This window comes from Capra hircus, chromosome 24 (genome assembly GCF_001704415.2).
Source record: "Capra hircus breed San Clemente chromosome 24, ASM170441v1, whole genome shotgun sequence".
Lineage (NCBI taxonomy): Eukaryota > Metazoa > Chordata > Mammalia > Artiodactyla > Bovidae > Capra > Capra hircus.
Window position 1 is genome coordinate 58,483,767 of NC_030831.1, and position 25,731 is coordinate 58,509,497.

The 25,731-nt window shown below is 44.4% G+C and overlaps 1 protein-coding gene across 2 annotated transcripts; it reads right to left on the reverse strand.

Moving 5' to 3' along the window:
• On the reverse strand, nucleotides 1,352-23,795 carry LMAN1 (lectin, mannose binding 1). Of its 2 annotated transcripts, XM_018039620.1 has the most exons (14): nucleotides 23,527-23,795; nucleotides 19,966-20,120; nucleotides 19,775-19,882; nucleotides 18,937-18,998; nucleotides 17,871-17,970; nucleotides 13,847-13,970; nucleotides 12,239-12,297; nucleotides 11,694-11,826; nucleotides 10,003-10,196; nucleotides 9,779-9,849; nucleotides 6,761-6,914; nucleotides 4,844-4,965; nucleotides 4,498-4,558; nucleotides 1,352-3,000 (listed from the first exon to the last, which is right to left on the reverse strand). In XM_018039620.1, the coding sequence occupies exons 1-13, from the start codon at nucleotides 23,762-23,764 to the stop codon at nucleotides 4,522-4,524; spliced, it is 1,557 nt and encodes a 518-aa protein (XP_017895109.1). In that variant the 5' UTR covers nucleotides 23,765-23,795; the 3' UTR covers nucleotides 1,352-3,000; nucleotides 4,498-4,521. The 2 variants fall into 2 exon arrangements, with proteins under 2 accessions (XP_017895109.1, XP_017895108.1); XM_018039619.1 differs by having other exon boundaries at nucleotides 1,354-4,558.

The following is a 25,731-nucleotide window of genomic DNA, read 5'->3' on the forward strand; positions in this document are numbered from 1 at the left end:
AAACTCCTAGGTGAGAACCACACCAGGGTGACAAGCGAACACTGCCTGGGACTGTTTATGAAATCAGACCTTTCACTCGCTTCCCATAAGTTAATTCCATTGAAAAGGGCACCATGTCTTTAAAACTTTTTATTCAGTTTATTCCAATGGCCTTTCCACTTGGCCATCGAGTGGAATCTTCCAGAAAGGGAAAATAAACACCCCAGGTGAAAAGGGAAAACTAGCTGTTAACCTTCCAAAGCCTCCTCATTGTTCTTGAATAAAATCCTAAATCTTTCCAGTGGCCATGTCCCCAGTGCCCCAACAGTGTCAGCTCCCACCACCCCTCCCCAAGCAGGCTCAGTGACCAAGATTTTGGTTTCCTCTGATTTCTTTCAAAGCTACGTAATTTCATTTCTTTTTAATTAATTTTTTTAAATTGAAGGATAACTGCTTTACAAATTGTGTTGGTTTCTGCCAAACATCAACATGAATCAGTCATACTCAAACCCATCTAGTTTCTTTAATTTTACACTGAAAGTGAAAGGTGCTCAGTCATATCCGACTCTTTGCAACCCCGTGGACTCCCCATGGGCTTCTCCAGGCCAGAATATTGGAGTGGGTAACCTTTTCCTTCTCCAGGGGATATTCCCGACCCAGGGATCAAACCCAGGTCTCCCACATTGCAGGCGGATTCTCCACCAGCTGGGCTACCAGGGAAGCCCTTTTCTGTGTGCTCACAGCAAAAGGGCCCATTACCCTAGTTTCCATTTTCTGAAACCACTTATAAAAGACCACCTTTTACAAGCTGCCAACCCTGAGAGAGTATGAGGAAAACAAAGGCCATCTTTAGGAAGTGGCAAAGCCAAGATTTTAAGCTCAGATTTGTCTGACACTAAAGCTCTACTTTCTTTTTTCATAGCACACAGACTCTCAGAATTGGAATTACTTGGTTAAATGTTACTTACCAAAAGAAAGAAAAGATTAAAAAAAAAACCTCCCATTAGTAATGACTAAAAGTTCTAGCTTAGCCACACTTTTACCAATGTTTGGTTACTGAAGATGAAAATATCAAATGTATTAATTATTTCATATTTTTCATTACCAGCAAGGATAAGCATTTATCCATAGCAGTTTTAAATTCTCTTTCTACGCCTGCGTGTACTGACTCTACAGGTGGTGGGCCACCTAGGGCAGAACGCAAAGCACAGGACGCATGAGACACCATCACAGATCAGGGCCTTCTTGGGAAATAACCTACTTGGGAAATAACTTATTATCTGAGACCAATGAAGGAAAAAGTAAGTTTACTAAAATATTTCATAACATAATTGGGAAATAACTTATTATCTGAGACCAATGAAGGAAAAGGTAAGTTTACTAAAATATTTCTTTATTTGAATAAGGTCAATGTCATCTTTTGAATTCCAGCTAGCATCAAATTAACAATCAGGAAAAAAAAAAACACTCGACAAACTGTCACCTAATTGAAATTAACAATGGATAGAAAACCCTTTTAAACTTTAAAAGCATATATTAAACAGGCAACATACAGATCTAAAAAGTTGCAAGTGGTGATTTTACATTAGATCTCATAAATAAAAAAATCCCCAGTATAATCATTTGTTCACCATCTCCCTGCAATGAGCACACGGACAGGAAGAAGATAATCACATCTTAATATTCACAACTGTCATTCACGTTCTTCACAAAGACTGTGTCTCTGCAATGCAGCGGGTCAGGCAATCCCTTATTCAAGTAGTTTTTGTTTTCCCCAAGTTATCAAAAAGTATAACTGTCTGAGATAAAATGTCACAAAAACCACAATCAGGAAAAGCAAACGCTTTAGCAGGCAGACTCGAAGATGGGGGTTTCCACGGCTTGACCATGATCTGAAGGTGATTTTGTAAGAGCCGTCAGCCAAAGTACTGAGAGCCCCAGGCAGCAACCTGGGCTTAGTTTGTAGCTGCTGATAAACCAAGAGTTTCGGTGAAGAGAACGTTGAGTAATACGTTCTAAGCATAAAGAATCAGTCACATTTGCTCATGTTGCTGACAATGAGAGTGTTAGGCTAGCTCTCAGCTCAGCTGTAAAACTACACAAACTTGTGTTTCTTTCACCACCCCTCCCCTCAGTGGTTCTTAAACAGCAGTGCGCGCAGAGTCACCTGCCGAAAATGATTCTCTGCAGCTCCCACCGCTGAGTTTTGATGCAGGTGGTTGGGAATGGTGCTCTGGCATCTGCGTTCTTCACAAGCGCTCCGGGACTCAGACGGCTCACAGTGTTTCTCACTCTGAGAAACACTGATGTCTCTTTACTACATGACAGAATACCATGCCCTCACAGTAAAGGTTCAGGCCGGATAAAACATTCAAACACTCAGAACACAAAAGGTACATTAAATAAGAGTATTAACCATTATACAATTGCATTTCTTTCTTAAAGTGGCAGAAGCACAAAGATTTACAGTAAAATTGTAAAATCAACTTTGTTTTAATCCAAGGCACCTGTAAAATACTTGCTGGTGTGAGAGAAGTTAAAATTCAATTCTATAAAACAGTACAGAAATGAGAGAATCCTGGCAGTGATTGATTTTCCCACATAGCAAACACTTAAAATGAACTACTTGAAGTCAGTGATTTTGAGGAAAACAAACCAAATTTCCAACAATAACAACTTGTATGAACCGTCTTACTGAGTGATTTTTTTTAGCAAATTAAATTAGTAAGAAAGCAAGAAAGATTCACGCGTATGCTCTTTTGTCCTAGCTGTCTTCACTTGCATCAGAAATGATTGGAACAATTCCTCTTGAATTTTAGCCTGGAAAATGTATACTGCATAGATCTAATATCCCTTAAAGTTCAGGCACACGTGGCTCTGGATTTTTATAATACTGGATACTCTGCAGCTTTTCATCTCAAGAGGATTTCCAAGTCTCACAGTCTACAACTGAAACCTTCTTCTGAAAGTATTAATTTTTTTTTTCATGGAATAAGAGTAAATTCTGTCATGACGATGTCTCTGAAATATGAATTGCAACATGTTAACACTATAAGAAAAAAAATACCTGTGGAGCAGTTCTATGTTGAAGTGGTCGTAAGTGTGTGAGTGATCGATAAAATATTCTTGTTCAGCGTCTGGGATAAATGCTTCATAAAAAGCAATGCTAGCGCTGTCTGCACATGCAGTACTGGTTAGCTATTGCTCTAATGCAGACTTCTTCAGAGTCTCTGTATGGGTTTTAGGCAGTCAGTCCAATCAGCAAATAACAACTCAGAGCAAATTTCTGAAAGCTGTGCAGAATTAAACAGTACTATTTACAAACCAGCACTATTTTCAGTTCTATGACAAATGAAAGGCATCATTTTAGCTAGCTAGACAAGGGAAAGTAAGAGAGTATTTTGAAGTCTACATCAGCTATGAAAACTAAATTAAATGTCATTTACAGACATCTTCTATAATACCTAGACTATGTATAGACTACAGCAACTCCTCCCAGCCTGACATTTCAAGGTTACGCTTACTAACACGTGCTTCACAATACCCCTAGTTCTGGCATTAAAACAAAGAAATCAGAAGTAATAACACTATTCTTCAGAGTTTGCTTTCAGAAACTTTAACACTGCTTCTGGTCCTGCCTTCTGGATTTCGACTAATACGCAGCATCAAAAACGCCAAGCTGCGTGGAGTGATGTCAATCTGAACGCAGTGGTCGGTGCTGTGCCCTTAAACTGTCCTCAGAACGTGCCATCTGAGGTGAATTTAGAGATACAGATGCAGAGTGAGTTTCGTAATTTTGAACTGACTTGACTGGAACACAGACATTCAAGAATATGAGCAATCATGAAATGAACACCTCACCAGGTAAAAGACCCATAAAGACCATTATCAGAGGAATGTTCTCACCTAAATGGTTTCAGGCAAAGAGCAGTTCTTAATTCTCCCCCCAAATTTCCTTTAAAAGTGAAATATATCACTGATGACCAGAAGGGGAAAAAAATGCTTTAATAAACATTCTGAATCCTACTACCCAGATCCTAACACTCAGACAAAATATTTCTTGATTTCAAAGGGAGCTGTATTAGATTTAAGGACTGCAGCACTGAGTCTTGGAGCAGGAAATTCTGACCTCTTAAAAAAAAGACTTTGGTTACAAAATAAACAGGATGGGTAGCTCTCAGACCTCATACTTTGTGGGCAGGAGGGCAAGGGCATTTATGCTAAAGACAGAAGCCTCCAACACCGGAGGCTTACGGGTTACTTTCATATATGCGGGCCCCCCTTTCTGTTTTTTAACCCTCTGAGTTATCAATGTTCTGTGCAGTGGCTGTATTCTACTGGCCAGAAATTCACTGAAATGTAAATAGATTTATGTACTATGCACAAATTTACATGTGGTTGTCTTTAAGGTTTATTCTTAAGTCAATGTTTAAACAGTTATTTTATACAAAATAATTTAGACTAAAAAGCAATTTAAATACTTAAATTCCCTCAAAAAGACATTTTGTACATACATACATGATGTACACATGAAAATGGAGGTCAAAAGAATTTTTTGGCAGCTGCTTCTTGCTGAGTCCTAAGGAAAAAGAGAAAAAGCAACCACCTGTGAAGTTCTGTACACTTTACAGTGGAATGAAACGGACGGCTTAAAATTAAAAATGCCTTTTCAAGTATGAAATACACGAAGATACACGTCCTCCACATGCAGGCCCACGCGAACCGAAATATTCTGGACACAACGTCCACTTCGTACGATCCTAATTTTATAGGTAGTCAGAGTTCCGTTACAGATAATAGATACCTTTATTGAGTATTTCAAATTAAATACAGAAACATGTCGGACCAAACTTCAGAGACTTACCTATACATGATATAACCGACAAACAACACCGTCTGCACCACGACGAATATGACGAAGTGCACTGTAGATAAACATGATGGAAATGGTGGTAATTCTGGGCATTTTGGTCTTTCATTTGATGGCTGTGAGGAAAAAAAGATTCTATTAGAATCAGTCAAACCAGTATTTCGGAAAAGGAAATAAATGTGAAATCTTTATAAAACTCTTGGTATAAACTCAAATACTTTCATTTATTCACCCCATAAACACCCTCTTCATTTTCACAACCAAAACCTTCTGAAAGAGCAGGTGATGGGGGAGGCCTCCCCCTCTCTTGCCCCTGGTCACTGACCTCCCAGCGTCCGGCTCGTCCCCCATCACAGTGACCGTGAGGCCCCCGTCCCTGGGGGTCACGGAGCCCACCCTGGGACACCCCCGTCATCCCGGCCGCAGTGACTACCCACGGCAGCCCCGCCGCTGTCAGGGGGCTTCCGGTTCAGACAGTTGAGCACAGCTGCCCTACACTCAACTGCCCACAGAGAACCGTCCTTTCTCAGCGCTCATCCACCCCAACCTCCTAACGTTCAACATCACTGATTAGTTTTTCGGGAAAACTTTTTCCATTTACACGAGTATTCCTTCTATTATAAGCAAGTATCAAAAATTAAAATCTGGGGAAAGATTTCATCAAGGTATCCAGACAAAACAGCTTCTAAGATTGGTTGTTCTCAATACGTTCACATCTGAAGGACAAGTGTTACCCACAGCATTAACCTGGCCATTGCAACAAAAGCTGAAGCTGGGGGGAAATAATCTCAGACACAACTTAGGGAGTAGATGACAATGCTTTGGGTGGAGGGAAAACGGTCAGCGGGAAGACTGCTGAACCATGTTTAAAAACTGGAAGGGAAGAGGCAGATGCTGTGAGCACTTGTGGATTTCACAAGGGTTTTCAAATCCAATCAATAAGAAAAAACGTAAAAGTTCCAGAGGCCCGTTTCCTAATATTGTCTCTTACGCGTGTTAAACTTCAAAAATATGCTGCTGCTGCTGCTGCTGAGTCGCTCAGTCGTGTCCGACTCTGTGTGACCCCACAGACGGCAGCCCACCAGGCTTCCCCGTCCCTGGGATTCTCCAGGCAAGAACACTGGAGTGGGTTGCCATTTCCTTCTCCAATGCACGAAAGTGAAAAGTGAAAGTGAAGTCGCTCAGTCGTGTCCGACCCTCAGCGACCCCATGGACTGCAGCCTTCCAGGCTCCTCCATCCATGGGATTTTCCAGGCAAGAGTACTGGAGTGGGGTGCCATTGCCTTCTCCCTATCTTTAATATTTACTGCCTCTCTCCAAAAACATAAGTGGCACTTACAGTAAAAAAAAAAAAGAAAAAACCCTAAAAAAGCAAAGAAAACAAAATAAAACAAAACTGAAAAAAATGAACCAAGTGAAACAGGAAAGTAGCTGGAAAAAGGAAAACTCTTGCCTAAAGAAAGCTGCTGTACGTCAGCCAGTTTCAGATCTGCACTTCCTAAACAGCCTGGAGAGAAACACGAAATACTCAGTGTCTGTCTGTCTGTCTCACCAGCGGGCGTGTCAAGAAACATCTACCATTTTCAAAGCTGTTAAAGGGTATCGTTACTGAAAACCAGAGGCATGTTTTTTAAAAGAGAACCTGTAGAAAGAAAAAAGTCTGAGGTTGTGATGACCCCAGTAACTGGAAACGCAAATGTATCTTTTTAAAGAGTTCTATTCAGTAGGCGATGGACGCGTGATGTGGAACACGCGGACACCTGGGCCATGATGGAGTCATTCTACCCCGAATACTAAAAGTGAGCACTGCATCAGCTTAGAAGTTAAAATACTGTGAGTAGCATGCATGTTCGTCCTTCCTAAAAGCAGACCGCGATAACTAATCACAGACGAGCAGAAAGGAGAGCCGACCATGCTCCGCTGCGCTAAGCTGTCGATGTCCCGCTTCACGATGTGCAGGTGCTCCTTGATGTCGTTGAAGTGCTGGGTGGTCTCGTACACGCCCGCCGCCGGCCCAGGGTGCGCGATGCCACTGACCAGTCTGACAGTTTCACTCATGGAGTTCCTGAGACAGAAAGTCCCTTTAGACAGCAGAATCACTAGAAGGATGTCACAGATGTCAAAGGGGTAGATACATTTCTATGCTCAATGCAACAGGACATTAAAAAACAAACAAGTATTTAAAAAGATTGTCTTCAAAATTGGAAAATAACTTCTAAAAACTACTTTATTATGCCTTCATCTTTTACTAAAGGCTGTCTAAGCACAGAGAATATGAAATAATTTGTGTTAAAACCAATACTATAAATGGAAGTGAAGAGGAACTAAAAGAGCCTCTTGATGAGGGTGAAAGAGGAAAGTGAAAAAGCTCAACATTTAAAACACTAAGACGATGGTATCTGGTCCCATCACTTCATGGAAAGTGAAGGGGAAAAAGCAGAAACAATGACAGACCTTATTTTCTTGGGCTCCTAAATCACTGCAGATGGTGACTGCAAGCATGAAATTAAAAGACGCTTGCTCCTTGGAAGGAAAGCTATGACCAACCTAGACAGTGTATTAAAAAGGAGAGACATTCCTTTGCCAACAAAGGTGAGCATTGTCAAAGCTACGATTTTTCCAACAGTCATGCACAAATGTAAGAGTTGGACCAAAAAGAAGGCTGAGCACTGAAGAATTTGAACTGTGGTACTAGAGAAGACTTGAGAGTTTCCTGGACAGAAAGATCAAACTCGTCAATCCTAAAGGAAATCAACCCTGAATATTCACTGGAAGGACTGATGCTGAAGCTGAAGCTCCAATACTTTGGCCACCTGATGTGAAGAGCTGACTCACTGGAAAAGACCCTGATGCTGGGAAAGACTGAAGGCGGGAGAAGAAGGGGACTACAGAGGATGAAATGGTTGGATGGCATCATTGATTCAATGGACATGAGTTTGAGCAAACTGTACATGAGTTTGAAATACTGTAAGACTAGAGGCAAAAGGAGCTTTATATAAACCCATCAGTAAATGTGTTTCTTACAGGGATATGGTTCAATAATTTGAAATCACTTTATATATACTTTGTGCACACACGAAAACTGAACCAATAAGTAAATACATTGCAGATAGTAAGAACCAGATTACTCCTTGCTGGAGAAAGAATGCTCAAGCAAGGAAAGGAGGAAGGCTAAAATCAACCCTGCAGTGTTTGGTTCAGACCAACCAAAATCCAAAGTATCTGGATAATCTCGTGGTTTCTTAATACAAAAGGGAGTTTAAGGGATACAAATATACTCAAAGTATTTTTCCCCAAATATGTATTTATTAACCACCAAGGGAAACTGGGAAGAAATTATAATATCCAAATGATCACAGCCAACATCACCAGTAGTAAGACGTATCAACATCATGAACGTGACGCAGGGCTGCATTCTTGTTAAAAGTGCAGAACTTCCATCCGATCATGAGGAAGTGTCAGACAAACCCAAACTGAGGAACCGAACGGCCCAATGAACTGACCAATGCTCCTGAAAACTGCCACGGCCATAAAAGACAAGGAGAGAGGGACTATCTCAGGCTGCAGAGGTCAAGAGAGAAATAATTAAATGCAACATACAGCCTGGACAGGATCTTCCAACGAAAAAGGCATTGGTAGAAACCTGGTGAAGTCTGAGTAGGCGCCTTGGTTCAGTTAGCAGTATGGAACCAACGCCAACCTCTTTGTTCTGACCATCGTACTGCGGCTACACAACGTGCTAACATCAGGAAGTTAAGTGAGGGATACACGGGCTCTATATGATGGATGGAGGTCCTTTATTTTCCACAATGTCTAAAATTAGATCAAAACATTAAAAAAATGCTATACTGGTCTGGTTTCTATTTCTAAAATAATTTATTCATTTAGCATCGTACATGTTTTAATCATGAGTTCAAAAAACTTGAAGATTTTTCAAAACTACCAAACAGTGCGACTGAAAGAAATACAAATTTGCAGTTGGCTTTAATCTCTCAGTGTTAAATGCGATCACCCTCTGCTTAACCTCATTCAGCTGAATTTTCCAGTCCTGAAGAACTCGCCTTAACACTCTAGTTTGCCAAGGGTTGTACTACAGGTTGCGACAGTTCTCTAACGTGTTAGCTTACGACACGTGGCATGCTGGCTGTTTTTCCGCTTCAGGCACTGAGTGCTGTTAATCATCTGCTAAGTGAATCCTTTTAAAAACCCTATCACTCAGTGTTACCACCACACAGTCTCTCTCACAGTACAATACAGAATGAAAAAGAGGCACTCGTACGTGACACACTTCCTTCAGAATGGCTTCATTCCGTCACAAAGAAGTCCCTGCCTCAGGGGCGCTTGTCTTACAGCCCTGACACCGCGCTTGCTCACTCCTCTAGCTATTTTCAGCACTGCTACGTGCTACCTATATGCTTTCTATATTTTGTTGTTGTTTAGTTGCTGAATCCTGTCCGCCTCTTTTGTGACCCCAAGGACTGTAGCCCGCCAGGCTCCTCCGCCCGTGGGATTCTCCAGGCAAGAACACTGGAGTGGCTTGCCATTTCCTTCTCCAGGGGATCTTCCCGACCCAGGGATCGAACCCGTGTTCTTGCACTGGCAGGCGGATTCTTTACCACCGAGCCACCTGGGACGTGCCTCTGTATTTTACAAATGCACAAATGCTGTCAAACAACTGTGACTGACATTGTTTTCCCCCCTTAAGAACGCTAAAGCTTTCTCTTCTAGCTGGGAACAATAAAAAAATTTGGACTTGTTTGCTAAATATGAAAAGTCCCTACCCTACATTCCCTATTTAGAAATAACCCAGAACGTGATTCTTACCCATGGAGGAATCTCACAGCAGTGACATGCCTACATGTCTAGAGAGGCCATGAGCTTAGGATAAAGGTGTCGCATAGCACCCAGACGGGGACTTTGTGTACTTACTTCATCTCGTTTACTTGTCTCAGAATCTCATGCTGAGTGTTCACAACAGTATCCAGTTCTTGTTGAAAGGTCTGGAGGAAAAACAAAAGATGACCAGCCAGCCCGAGGGTCCCCACTCCATAGAGCGCACGCCAACACCCAGGCATCGCCCCTGCTTCCTTCCCTGCTGCCCCGCCACCCCACCTTCCCTGACTGAGGCACATCCACGGGCCTCACAAGCTCACCTGCCCCTGCTGTCCTGGGGCTCCGGCTCCTCTCCTAGAGAGCTCCTCTGTCAGGGAAGAGACGTATCTTCTCTGCTCATCGAGAATCATATCTAACTGTCGGTTCAGCTGCTTGATTTCAAGGTGAATACGATTCTGTCCTTCAAAGACCTGTCTCAGCTCACGGTCTCCCACGCTCTCAAATATCTCATCCGCTGAAAAGGTGACCACAGATCAAAAGGCATTATTAGACTCACCCACACATACATGGTTTTCGAATTACTGTAAGTGACCAAAGTACCCCCCCGCCACTAAACGAAGAACATCACCAACACAGTGTTACGATCCTTCCAGTTACAAACGTGCGTGCGACAGATTTGACCGTGATTCAATTACTAATCGTTTTCGTCATCTCTGATGGCTGAGTGTTTATCACTTAGGTCTGAATTTTTTCATCTAAAAATTATTTTCTCTTTTAAATAGACTGTGTGATTCTATTCACAGAATGAATCTATTTACAGGCTGGCAGAACAAATCTAATTTTTTAATAGGAATCAGCATAGTGGCTGTCTCTGTGGGAAGGGGGCTGACTTGATCTGGGGCAATAAAAATATTCTACACATTCATCTGAGTGACGGTTAAAATTTGTCAAAATTTATCAAACTATTCTCTTAAAATCTGTGCATTTTACTCACATAAAAGACTAAGAAACAGAGCTGAAGGCAGGTTTAATTTTCCTCTTATTTATGACCACACTGAATTCAGAGAACTTCATTCAAACACTTACTACAGTACGCTTCAGGATATACTTACAAATCATATGTGATGTTTAAAACAAACCCAAGGAAAAAATAAAATTTATTTTTCATTTTATCTTCATTAAATCTGAATAACACTGTCAATCATTTAGATTAACAGACCACTTAGTTCAAAAGCTGGCCCCAGGCTTCATCAAGTGTGCGTGCTTGGTCATTAAGCCATGTTCGACTCTTTCTGACCCTGTGAACTGCAGCCCATCAGGCTCCTTTGTCGATAGGATTTACCAGGCAAGAATACTGGAGTGGGTTGCCATTTCCTGCTCCAGGGGATCTGCCCCACCCAGGGATCACACTCCTGCACTGTGGGCAGATTCTTTACCACTGAGCCCCCAGGGAAGCCCTTATTACATACAGCCTTGATCATCTGTGCTGATGGGGACCTGAGACCATAAAAGTTAGCATATCATAGAGTCATTCTACTTGGCCTTATCTTGTTCGTGCCATGGGCCCATGTACGTGCTCAGTCACACTAGCTTAGACTAATATTTCAAAATTTTCAACCTTTAATGTCCCAGAATTCTGTCTGAGTAATAAGAGGAGATAATCACTTCACTACTCTGCCAGTTTTCAAGTACTAGGTTTGTTATCAACTAAGGTAAGTGTGTGCCACTAAAAAGGAAAGAACCCAACCCTGGGGAATTCCATTCAACAAGGATGAATGAGTCTCAACTACAACGCCAGCGCGGCTGCCGCCTGCCCGCTTCTCTAAGCGACACTCTTCCAGGTAAAAGCACCGACCTCCAGCCCTTCAGAGACTGAAGACTGGTTTAAACATCATTTCCAGGAAGCACCTGGAGTGCGACAGACAAGTGTGCAAAGGTGAGACGAGCGACGCACTGGGGACTCAGAAGGGCCGACCGTCGCTGCAGCGAGGACGGCCCAGCTCCGACTTACTCGGGTGCCCCTGAAGGTCGGGGTGGTCCTTCTGGAATTCCTCTTTTTTTTTGTCCAGCTCTTGTTGAAAGTGCTCAAATTCCTCCTGGTACTTTTCTTTCTCTTTTTCAGAAATGTCTTTATCGACTGTAGGCTTGTTTGGAGTTTAAGAATAGATCATTAAAAAAAAAAAAATTAAAAAGAAAGAAAGTAATAAGCCTCAATATATGTTCCTTTTTTCGTATTAACTACTCCACCACTAGCTGAAAGGTCAATTTACTCTGGCTATTAATATTATGACAAAAAAATAATACTAGCCACTACCATTTACTGAGTGCTTGCCAGAAGTGCTCTGCCTTTAATGCTTACAACGTCAATGTGGCCAACCCAAGCGTCTCAGTTTTACTAGTGAAGGAACGGCGTGTATGGACGTTAAACAACTTGTACAGGTCATAACAGCAATCATTAGGAGACAAGATCTGAACCTGACTTAATCTTCTCAAGTTTTCAGCTATGAGGCAACACCAGTAAATTACAAATAAGCTTTCTGAGAAAAGTATACTCACTGGCTCTTTCCCAGGCTCAGTCAATTGGAAAGTCAGAAAAGAAAGAACATCATGGTCGTCTACAAATTAAAGAAAAAAAAAAACAAAACTGAAAAAGTTCCATAGTTGATCACTTTTACGGTTGTGAATTTATAGCCATCTCTGACTTTAGAATAGTGAAAATTAGCTCTAATTTCATAAAGGCAATGGTGCTCTGTGAAATTTGCGACAAAAGTTCATCTGAAAGATTTATATTAGAACTAAGCAAGAATTTACTTTCTTAAATCCTAAACTAGAACATTTCGCTGTGTTTAAGGTGTTATGGATGTTTAATAACTGATAGAGGGAAGACCAAACAAACGAAGTGTCAAAACAAGCGCAAACTCCTCCTCCCGGCACCAAGGTCCTCCTTTATTTTTCCACAAATCTCCTTCATGGACTGTGTCCCAATCACATGAGGCAGAAGCCTGTCCTTCAGGTATTTCCTGCTCCCACCTGTTTCTGAACCTTTCTTACACACTCACCACCCCTAGTCTTACTTTCCTGCTTTAAACACGACACCGCTCTGTCCTGGCTTACTGGGAGTCCCGATTTACCCATGTTGTCCTGGTGTTAACTAAGAGCATCTCCTTTCACTACCAAAGCTATCTATTATCTCAATTAGACAGTACAACTACTCTTCCGTACCTCTTTTGTGTTTGTTTCCCTCGTACAGCAGATACTAGCAATTTTATTTCACCTGAAATCATATTTCTAGCTGGCTGAGCTAAAAACAGCCAAGAGATCAAACTTCTTAACGTGGAACTACCATACTCATCCTGGCTAGTATCACACCCACAAACGAGACATGAACCTCAACTGCGGGAATCTCTGCTTTCTGCTACTTTTACGGAGATCTAGATACATAGCCAGGTTAGAAAGACCACTGAAACACCACGGGGCGGGGCGGGGCGGGCGACACGAGAAGTCACACAGCACTAACAGAGCACTGGACCCAGGGGACAGACATCCAGACCAACTCCTGCCTGGGTCTGATTTACTGGCCACGTGATCTTTAGAAAGCCCTTTAATCCAAGATTTGGCAACGCCACCTAAAAATAGAGTAAATATGATCTATCCTCTCTGTCTCCCTCCCGGTGCTGTTGAAATGAAAAATTCACATATTTGGAAATAATAAGACTATTATACAGTACAAACACAAGATGCTATTAACATCTAACAATAAGTTCATTTATCACCACATATGAAAAAGATATGGTAAGCACATCTTTAGAGTTCAGTCCCCAGTAATATTTCCTCAGGCTACCAAACTGATTTAGATGTGCTGTGACAACGCTCAGAGTCCTGAAACACTCGGCGATTTATCTTTTAAACACGTCTCCTTCACTATAAAATACCGCACCCAGACTGGTACTCTGATGGACATCATCGTGTGCAGCCCCCAGCCAACTGTAAGCCTACAGAATGAGCAGCCCCAAGAGACCAAAGGCCTGGCCCCACCGATCATGGGAAGGTTATAACTTGTCTCAAAAGGTTAAAAGTAAACAACGCTACCCATTTCCAAGCTACAGGATTCCTAGTAAGAACCAGTTCACAACCTCTGAATGTTAGAAGACGGCGAGGTTTTACCTGCAAGACCTCCAGTGGCAGCAGATATTCCGAAATGCCCCTGGGCGGGGATGATCATATTTTCCACTTTGGCGCAAAATTCATAATCATTTTTATCTGGTGTGAAGCCATTATTGATCATTACCTAGAAAGACACACTGCAGGTTAGAGCTTTTTAAAAAGACCTTGAAAAATGAATTTCACGCAGTCGGTTTAGGACGATTTGATCTCTGTACCTGGTCTAATAACTGTCAAAGGGCCACCAGCTTCGAATCATAATGTTGTACACCTTACACTTATACAGTGTTGCATGTGAATTACATTTCAATAAAATTGGAAGAAAAAATAAGCACTAGAGGATAGAAAAAACACTTAAAGAGTTTGAGAGAGACAGATCCTTAGGGAGAGAAATCTTGAACGAGCGGAAGGAGCATGCCTCTGCCAGGTAGAGGACGGGGGCGTGTCACAGCAAGCGACAGCAGACAAGGGCTGGGACCGCCGAGCCACAGCCGGCGTCCCGCCAAGGCTCTCTAAAATGGTTCCTTCAGAACGCTGGCTCTACAGACATTCACAGACGCTAGGTGGAAAGAGCACCCACGGTCCAGTAAGCCTCAAGAATGAGTGGCTTAACAGAGGCTTCTTTATTCCAGGACTTCCTAGAATCTTGACTCTGAATACAATCTGTGCTTGTATGCACAGCCCTACCAACCTTATCTGACTATGGAACTCTTTTGTGGGTACGTGTTGCAGGATTATTATTGTTTCGGGAACTGCTGGCAGGGCTGACGGCCTCTCTGTGTGGGGCTGTACAGAGAGCCTCCCTGGGATCTGTGAATTCAAGTGTTGGGTCTGTACTTGCCTCGGCTGGTGTCTGGGCTCCACTACGTTGAGGGTACGCATGACCTAGTGATGTCCCCCGTGAAACTGTACAGTATGTACACTGTATAACAACTCCAGTGGAATGCAAGTCTAACTTAGTCATAACAGACTGGACACTTGCCTCTATTCTGAGGTCTCCAAATCAGTTTGGAATTTAAGACTGAGCCAGTAAAGTTTCCCAAATGACTGTCTTTTTCTGAATTTATACAAAGGAGTACAAGGCTAGCTCATGATTCAGGGAAAAGAAAAATATAAGCAAGATATCCTTTCCTTATAAGTATTACGTGACCAGATGGATACTGACGGCATCTTTAAAAAAGCAAAGCTCGCAAGGAGTAGTAGTGACCTTAGTTATCCTAACTGCCTGCTGGGTATGAGTGAGCGAGTGAAGTCGCTCAGTCGTGTCCCACTCTTTTCGACCCCATCAACTCTAGCCTACCAGGCTCCTCCATCCATGGAATTTTCTAGCCAAGAGTACTGGAGTGGGTTGCCATTTCCTTCTCCAGGGGATGTTCCCGAACCGGGGATTGAACCTGGGTCTCCCACATTGCAGGCAGATGCTTTACCGTCTGAGCCACCAGGGAATCTCCCGCCTGCTGGGTATTGTCCACCTAAATATTACCTCAAACTCAATTCGTCTACATGGCTCAGATAGTAAAGAATGCTTGCAATGCAGGAGACCTGGGGTTTGATCCCCGGGTCGGGAAGATCCCCTGGAGAAGGGAATGGCTACCCACTCCAGTATTCTTGCCTGGAGAATTCCAAGGACAGAGGAGCCTGGCAGGCTACAGTCCATGGGGTTGCAAAGAGTCGGACACGAATGAACAAATGAGAGACTAACACTTTCACTTTCTTCTTTCATGTTCATTGCAGCTTTCTTTACAACAGACTAGATACACAAGCAACCGAGATACTCAACAGACGAATGGGTAAGGATGTGGTACGCATGGATCACACGAGAGAATACTGCTCAGCCACAGAATGAAGTCTTGCCATCTCCAACACCACGGACAGACCTAGAGGGTGCTATGCTAGGTAAACCAGACGAATACTGCTCTGCCATAGAATGAAGTCTTGCCATCTCCAACACCACGGACAGACCTAGAGGGTGCTATGCTAGGTAAACCAGACGAATACTGCTCAGCCACAGAATGAAGTCTTGCCACCTCCAACACCACGGACAGACCTAGAGGGTGCTATGCTAGGTAACCAGACAAAGACAAGGACCCTGTGATTTCACAGAACAAAACAGAAACAGAATTACAGATACAGAGAACAAACAGGTGGTTGCCAGAGGGGAGGGAATTGGGGGAGGAGAGAAAACAGGGCAGGAGATTAAGAGGAAGAACCTCTAGTTGCCAAACAGTCACAGGTGTGAGACACAGAGAGGGGAGACAGCCAGGGTCACGAGGCCCCTGCGTATGGCACCAGGCAACCAGCCCTCCCTCGGCCATCATTGTGAAATGTACAGAAATGGTGAACCATTGCGCTGTATACCAGGAGCTGACACAGTGTTTGTTATAGGTCAATTTTACTCGAAAAACAAACTCACTCATAGTGTTGGACTGACGGAAACCAGAGGCAGGGGGATGGGGCTGGAGAACCGGATGAAGACAGTTAAAAAAAGGATAAACTCCCAGTTACAAGATAAATAAGCACTAAGGATGCGACGTACAACACGAAAGCACAGTGAACCCGGCCAGATGTCACACATCAAAGTGGCTGGAGAAGTGAATACTACCAAGTCTTAGTGTAAAAAACTCTTTTTTGGCACTACTATTTTATTTTTTTTTAACACGTGTAGTTTGATCTCAGTTTGGAAATCATGCACGAAATAGGATCTAATAAAAAAATTTTAACCTAACAAAAAAATGAACACTCTCAGGCTGGATCTTTTCAAGGAAGACATTTTTTTCTATTGTCTTTCATTTTCTACCTACATGAGGTGATGGATGTTCACTGAACTTATTGCGCTCATCACTTCGTGGTGTGTGTGAGTCAAATCATGCCACACACTCCAAGCTTCTACGGTGCTGTGAGTCAATCCCATCTCAACGAAACTGGGAGGAAAAAAAGGGAGAAACCGCATGTACAGGACCAAGTCACACAGATGCGGCCCTCTAAGAGTCAGTCTCAACCTTCCTGCTTCTCGCTTCTCTCACAAACACCGTTAGAAGACCACCGCTGCCTCAGTCAGCGTCCTGAACTGGAACCTGCTCACTCCACGCTCCTGCTCCTTACAGAACACACGGCCCCAGGCGGCCGAGGCTCAGCGCTGCCACGCTTCCTGCCTCATCTTCCACAGCTCCTCTCTCCCCCAGCCAGACCGACTACTGGCCTTTCTCCAGTCTTCCAACAGTTCTGATGCCCGTTTCCTCGGCCTGGACTCTGCACCCCCAGCTGGGAGGCTTCTCCTCCTCCTTCAAGGCGCAGCTCCACTCTGAGAAACTGCTGCTGACCTTCACCTCCCTCCTGGCAGGGTTTCAGGATTCTGACCTCTGGGTCCCGAATGGTATCTGTGTTGTAGCGTTTATCACGCAGCACGGTGTTATATACGGTCGCCTCCATTAGACACGCTCTTTGGAGATGATGGCCTGTCTCCTGTTCGCGAGGCACACAGCAGCACGCCTAGAACATTCACGACTAAACGCACACCTACTGTCGAGTCTGACAGCACACCACGCGTGACCACACGCGACACGTGAACCGCGCTCTGAAGCCACGTCTGTTCTCGCAGAGCAGCGCGGATGAGGATGTGAACAGTACCCATTTAAAATGCACTGAGTTTCCATCAGAACGAGGAGCATACTGGAGTATGAAGAAGTACAGGAGAAACACACTAGAGTGCTGTTCCCTGGGCTGTCTCTACGAGCACACTGCTGCTGCTGCTGCTGCTGTTGCTGAGTCGCTTCAGTCGTGTCCGACTCTGTGCAACCCCATAGACGGCAGCCCACCAGGCTCCCCCGTCCCTGGGATTCTCCAGGCAAGAACACTGGAGTGGGTGGCCATTTCCTTCTCCAGTGCATGAAAGTGAAAAGTGAAAGTGAAGTCGCTCAGTCGTGTCCAACCCTCAGCGACCCCATGGACTGCAGGCTACCAGGCTCCTCCATCCATGGGATTTTCCAGGCAAGAGTACTGGAGTGGGGTGCCATTGCCCTCTACTTACCGTCAATGTTTTCTGGTAATACGTAATCTTTGCCCGGACAGGATAGGGTTTATTACGAAAGTCCCTCTGGCAACTTGATAAAGCTTGATTAGCACCATCACTATAGCGTGAGGGAAGGAAGACAAGAAATTTAGGAAAGTTTCTTGGTATTTTAAAAACTCACTATTTAAAACAATTAATTTCCAGAAAGATCAAAACCCATATCAAGTTATGACAAAGTTTGGGATATCTGAAACTATCTGTGCAGAAGACACCAAGCGGACACGTGAGTTTCCCTGTGACTCGGGTCAGGAGTCTGGACGAGGAGCCCATGTTAGCGTGGCTGCCGGCAAAGGGACAGTGGTCCCCTTCCTCTGCAGAGTCAGAGTCACATACGGAGCTTTAAAAAAACGCAGACTCTTCAACTCTGCCCTCAATCAGCTGAAGCAGAATCACCAGAGGGAGGCCTTGGACCTCTAGTTTAAATTGCTCAACAGGTGGTCATGATGAATTACCAGAGTTAAACATCACTAAGGCAGTAAAGTAATTTTTCTTGCATTTTATAGATTGGCTGAAAGGTAATTCCCCCACAACCATGTGAAAATTAAAAATGTACATGCCCAATTCACACACATCATAAATACACTAAACTCTCAGAAGCTTTGTAACCCACTGAAAATTCTTTCAATTTAGCAATACCAGGACTGAATAAGGAGGCATAATTTGCTTAGTCATTAGGTTGGTTAGGGCTCCAAACTTTATTTTTTAAAGATCCCTTTGAATAAAGATGAAAAAACATGGCTATTGCATCACTGAGAGCCAGGAATGTTTCATAAATCTTTGAAGGTATTATACAATTTCAGGTTAACAACAACACATTTTTATGTTTGAAATCGAGGTGGTCCACAGAAGGAACTTTACAACAAAACCGAAGTAAAATAAGACCTTCCCATTAAGTTACAAAAAACACCTCAAGAAAAATAATCTTTTTCATTTAGAAAATGTTCAGATTTGAAACAAAATATTTTATAAGGTTTCCTAAAAGATACTAAAAAACGGAATACTGTAAAAAAAAAAATACACTTACTTTTGATGGTCATAATGGATTTGTCCATTGTTGCCTATAATCACTATTGCAGGATTATTTTTCTAAAAATAAGGAGAATGGATTTGTTTTAAAGCCTTAAATCAAAGAAGTATAGACTATTCTGGGTGTGCTGTAAGCTCTCTAACACCTCTAAAATCCTAGGATACTGTGAGCATGGAACTAGTGTGGGATTTAAGGGAACTTAGTAACAGGAGAATTAACACGGCCCCAGCACCGGAGGAGTTCATTGTTAAGGCTCTCCTTTAAATGGCTAATAATGACCTCTGATAATCAACAAACCAGCAGCAGAAACAAAGACCACAGTCTTAGGGCTGCTAAAGCCCACGTTTATGTTTCCAGTTCATAAGTACATTTTGTCCTTAACTGTTTTAGAGAAATCAGGCTGATCAGAGAGACAGTGATTACCATGTATAAAAAGGTATCAGTAAGCGAGCCAACAGTTGCAATGCACACGTTTTCATGAAAAACACTAACAGTCTGAAACACTACTGGTCTCACTGCCTACATCTAAACTACTCAAGCTGATCCTCAAAACCATTAAGCATAAATAGGGGCCTGGGGAGGTGGGTCCTGAAAAGTTCTCAGACTTAAGGTTCCATTGTTACCTCAAGTTGGAATAAGAAAAATCATGAACTACTATCTTTCCATTTATAAATTCCCAGCTACATAAAGATTCATCATCATCTTGCTTAAAATATAGTTTAGGGAGTCCTCTACTATAAAGCTGACCAAAGTGTCAAATAAATTATATTGCTCACAGATTAACTTTGTTAGCAAATACATTTAAAGCGGGTAACTGTCCTGAAAACAACCATACCTTTCCATCATTGTCAAAAGAATCAAAAAATATTCCAACACCATTCCACATATCAGCTGATCCAAACACAGGCCCCTCCAAGCCTTGATTCTCCGTATACCAAACTGCCTGTAAATATATAACAGGGAACCTTTAGAGACTAGCGGTATATGCAACTATGTAAATTTTCCAAGGTAAAGAAATGACCATACCAGGCCATCAGCTCCAATGCGACCTCTTCCCGTCACTCGAAACGTCACCTCAAGCTCCCAGTTCTCAAAGGCCGCTTTTGTCTTTGTCCACACTGATCCTCTTTGGCTTTTTAAAGATGGTGCTATTCGGATTTGATCCGAACTTGGAATAGCATCTAGAAGAGCAATCAGGGAAGAAAAGCTTTAAGTTATAATTAGATAAAACTCAATGAATCATCAACAAACTTGTTATATATACCTAAAGAGATCTAACTTTAATTCAGTTGCCTGTATAGTAATTTTGTTAGGGAAAAATTCCATGCTAACAACTTCAACTTTTAAATTTCAGGGGTTTTTAATACCCCTCTATCTTTGAAAAGTGTGATCTCTCTGCAAAAAACAAACAAACAAAACTTAAAGCTGCAACTAACCACTAAAAATTCAAGGGGCAGGAGGGAAGAAATTATAGCTAAAAGGCAAATCAACTATTTGACTCTTATGATAATCTTTTTCAAATAACTCAGAAATGTGTACATTTTCCTTTTTAAAACTTTGGTGTATTGTTCACCAGTGTACAAATGTTAAAAAGCTCAAACAGTATGAAAAGAACACACCACTAGGAATCAAGAGACCTATTCCTAGTCTCACCTCAGCTGTGTGCCTTTGAGCAAATAATTCCCTCACTCTCTCGGGCTCACCATACATTCACTGTAAAATGAAGGGGCTGGGCTCAATCATTTATATACACCCCAAAAGTTACATGCAAAATTCTGAGCATGTATATTTTGTTCTGCAGAGAGGGTCAACTGAATTTCCAGTCAACAAACAGTTCTTGAGCATCAGGAGATTCTCAGAGAGAACAGAGACCCCCAACATGATGGTCTGTATCTCTATCCACTTACTAGCTGTTTGCTCATAGGCAAGGTACTCCATTTCTCTAGCAACTTCTTGGCATGTAAATGCTTATACAAGTGCATATAAATATTTCAATAGTGTTAGCTATTCCTATTATTGGACTGTGCTCATTCAGTTGTGTCTCTTTGCGACCCCATGGACTATAGCCCACCAGGCTCCTCTGTCCATGGAATCTTCCAGTCAAGAATACTGGAGTGGGTTGCCATGTTCTACTCCGGGGGATCTTCTCCATTCAGGGATCAATCACATGTCTTTTGCATCTCCTGCACTGGCAGGTGGATTCTTTACCAATGCGTCACCTTATTGGACTAGGTAATTATTAAAGCACCTATCAATCAGTCCAACTCTGGACAACTGGAGTACACCTTCTCGGATAGTAACCAGTTCTGACATTCTAACATCCACGCTGGGACATAACCGTACTGTCTCTTTACAGGTAGGAAAGCTGACAGGAAAGACAAGCTGAGACCCTTTAGAAAGTTTAGCCACCATCTGCCACCATCACCTGCAGAACATAAAGGTCTGGGCAGTTCTCTCGGAAGCAGCACCGGACAGAGAACCAGAAGAGCCGGATCTGAGTCCTACCCTACCGACACTAGCTATGTAACCTATGCCAAGAATTTTTACACTTCTGAACATTAGGTTTTTCACCTATGAAACAGCCAGCACCTGCCTGACCTACTAGGGATCTAATCAGAGCAAGAAGGTGAAAGAGCTCTGGGAGCTCTAAAGGTTGATGACCTGCTGTTATCATTTTTGCCCTTATGGACTCGAGGATATGTACCGACGGTACAAAAGGACATTCGAGTTAAGAAAAAGAAACACCAGAGATTTGGTCTTAGTTTGGGGATGATGTAAGAGGGATTTGTTAAGATTAAACAAATTAAATCTTAACTTTCTCTATTGAAAAAATGTTTCAAATAATGGATCTCAGGGCAAAATGAAAAGGGAAAAATGACCAATGGAGTTAAGGAAAACCGTCAGCTGGTAAAAATTACAGTGATACTGAAAGCAAGAGATACCACAGCGGTGATCCCCAGGGTCAACAGAAAAGCCACCGCTAAAGTTCTGAACTCCTCATTTCAGATTCAGTCTAGCCATACAATTTTCACTCGCCCAGATACGCCGTGTGACATTCCTGTAGCAGAAAAGCTCAGCTGGTTACGCCGTGTGACATTCCTGTAGCAGAAAAGCTCAGCTGGTTATAAGTTCTGAAAAGAAAGTCAATGTAACTAATTTAAGCAGTTGATTAACATTCCTAACTGGCTGATGTATGTGGTCTGAGTGCAAGAAAAAGCCAGAAGAACAAGACAATGGAGAAATGCAGAAGTGAAAAACATCAACACGTTTATCACCACTACTGAAAAACTCAGCATCATTTCAAGAAGAAGAACAAAAATCCGCCACACTTGTGTTTGGGACGCCTGTGCCAGCTCTGTGTTACTAAGACCAAGGCTACCTCGGTAAGAAATGCCCAGCAATAGGCTTTTGAGGAGCGGGTATACAGTAAACGTCTGCGGAGTAACAGAATAATTGCACTCTCCTCCATGTACTTAATGACTTGGTCATTAAGCCTAATTGAAATTTCTACCTTTTAATTACACATTAATTTCAAGGAAACAGCTCTTCCTAAAAGTGTGCTTTGTAAAGCAGCAATTACTTTCTAGAAATGAAACATCTTGTTTCAAGCCCTGGACAATCTAAAAGAATGTATACAAACCTTACATGAATGACTGGCTCACTGACACTCAAAGATGGAATTCAAAGTGCCAGTGCTTCTCACCCCACAGAAACGCATTTGCCACTTGTTTCAAAGGTTGCATCTGATGGTCGCTGAGCAGTTTACAGACGCCAACTGCCACGTTTAGGCAGCGGTGACACATCAGCACTCCTTCAGATAGGTTTTCCCTCACGTATGTAAGCAGGGAGCAAGGCTCTCTTAGCACTGACGGGGCTTAACAGTGCCACATACACAAAATGAATAAAACATTCAGCACAGGTTATTTCAATCACACATTCAAAAAAAAAAGTAAAAATGAAACAGCTGTACACGGTGCTAGACTCAAGTTCTCAATCAATACCTCGCATCCCCTCTTCTATTAAATGAAGCAACAAGCCTAGCTATAAATGACATGTGTGTTAATACGAAGACCACCGGACGTCCCTGAGAAAGGCAAATTTAAGAGAAGCATGTCCTCTGACATGAAGACTTCGAGATCGCTCTAAAGCCAACACGGGCCATCCCTGCAGCCGTCAGGGGACACCGGACACTCAAGTGGAGCATCAACCGCGGCCGACCCGGAGGGGAGCAGGGGAGGGCCGAGGGGGCCGATCAGGGCGGGGGGACAGGGGCGCGGGACGTCTCCCCGGAGCCGCGGCGCTGGGGTGAAACGCGACCCCTCGAAGCGAGCTCAAGTGAGCGCAGGAAGAAAGGGAAGAGCCGGAGAGCGAACACAACGAGCGGGGGGCATCAGAAGGGAGCGCGGGGGGAGGTGGGGAGGGGTGGGGAGGGGTGGGCAGGGATGGGCAGGGGAGGGGGGACTGGGTGCGGACGAGGGCCCGCGGATCCGGGCTGACCCACGCGCCCGGGGCGCGGAGGGAGCAGAGGGGCCCCGGCCGCCCGCCGGCCGCCCGCCGCCCTCCCGGCTCACTGCCCGCCCCGCTTACTGCCCGCGTGGGCCCAGAAGGGCACGCTCCCGTCGCTCTGCACCAGGTGCGGCCCCTTGAAGCTGTACTTGTACTCGAAGCGGCGGTGCGGAGGGGCCGACGGATTGTCCGTGGCGCCCGCCGCCCCGGGGCCGCCTCCCGCGCCGTCGCCGCCCGCGGAACGGCAGACACACAGCAGCAGAGCGCAGAGCAGCGGCCGCACCGCGGCCCGGGGACCCCGCCGCCTGGACCCCGCCATCTTGGACTCTGGGAGACGGCGGCCCGCGCGAGCGGGCGGGGCGGGCGCCGCGGACGGCCAACAGGGCGCTCGCTGATTGGCGGAGCCCCGGGGGCAAGGGTGAGCCCCGCCCCGCCTCCGCGATCCGGGAGGCCGCCGGGCGCCGAGCATCGGTGGGCGGGGCCGCGGGGCGGGGGCGGAGCCACGGGGGCGGGCCCACAGGGAGGGGCGGAGCCGCGGGGAGGGACGGGACCAGAGGTAAGGTGCAGGTCCGTGGGATGGGGTGGGGCCACGGGGAGGGGGCGGGACCACACGGAAGGGGCGGGACCACGGGGAGGGGCGGGGCCGGGCGGCGAGGTTTGCGCACACGCTTCTGGTCTTCTAGGGCGGGAAAGGGACTCCAGCAGTCTCTTACGGCGTGCCGTGGAGGGTTGGAGGTGCAGACCCGAAGCCTACCTGTGAGACGCTGCCTCCTGCCGTTTAACATATCTTAGAATTCTGGAGCCCCGACACCTGCGGAACCCACCGCATCAATCCTCCCCTGGCCATACTAACAGCGTTAGTTAGGAGAAAGGCCTTCCTTTTGATGTGATACCAATTGTACAGTTCCTGGTGTTCAGCGCGTGAACTTCGCAGAAACAAGTCTTTCCGGCAGCAAGGCATAATCGCGAGTATTACTGGTCCTACCCAACTGAGCTCCACCAGCCCGTGTTAGGGTATTTCAAACCGGCAACCAGCAATCCACGGGCCTGGAGAGACCTAGGATCTTTTGGTTGGTGTTGATTCAGGCTTCAATTTATCACTCATCCTTTACCTTTCTCAAAATCTAATTCCAACAGCTTTCCAAATTTTGAAACCGTAGCAATAATGCATTCAAATAAAACCGAGTGTATGATAGGAGGGATTACGAGCTGCGAAGGGAGGGAGCCATATAAACTGGACATTTGAGATAGTATTGGTCTTTATGAGTCAACAAATAAGTTCTGCATTTTAAAGGGGAACCTTAGGGCTTCCCTGGCGGCTCAGTGGTAACGGATCCGCGCGCAAATGCAGGACACACAGGTTCGATCCCTGCTCTGTGAAGACTGCGCATGCTGCAGAAAAGCCCAGCCCCTACTTCGGAACTGCTGCGCCTGAGCCGGTGCCCGGCGGCCCAGGAGGAAGAGCAGCCGGGGTCCAAGCCAGTGCACCACCAGAGAGGCGCCCCTGCTCACCGCAGCTAGAGAGAAGCCCCTGCAGCGACGAAGACCCAGCGCAGTCAAACATAAATACGTAAAAAATAAAGGGGAACCTTCTTTTTCTTATCTCGAAAAAATATTGTCAAAATACTGACGATCATCCAGAGTTTTGTTTTTCATAAATGTGTCTTAATGAATTTTTAAAAAATCTGTGAAGAAGCAGTATGATTTTTTTTGTTGTTTTTCTCCATCTAAACAACAGACATTTATTTCTCAGTTGTGGAGGCTGGAAATTCCAAGGTCAAGGTGCGGCTGCTTCTGGTCTGAGAGCACCTGCTTCCTGGTTCATGGAAGGTGAGAATAAGCTGCTGCTAAGTCACTTCAGTCGTGTCTGACTCTGTGTGACCCCGTAGACGGCAGCCCACCAGGCTCCCCCGTCCATGGGATTCTCCAGGCAAGAACACTGGAGTGGGTTGCCATTTCCTTCTCCAATGCATGAAAGTGGAAAGTGAAAGTGCAGTCGTGCCCGACCCTCAGCGACCCCATGGACTGCAGGCTACCAGGCTCCTCCGTCCATGGGATTTTCCAGGCAGGAGTACTGGAGTGGGGTGCCATTGCCTTCTCCGGAGAATAAGCAGTATGATTTAAATAGTTTATTTCGCGAGCTCTAAATGTGGGCTGTGAGTACCACCGGGCCCTTGGAACTGCATGACCACAGTATTTTATTTTCCATTGACCTTCCAACTTATCTCCAGATTCATGGCCCATTCTTATTAAATCTCTTTTGCTCAATCAAATCAAATCTTAAAG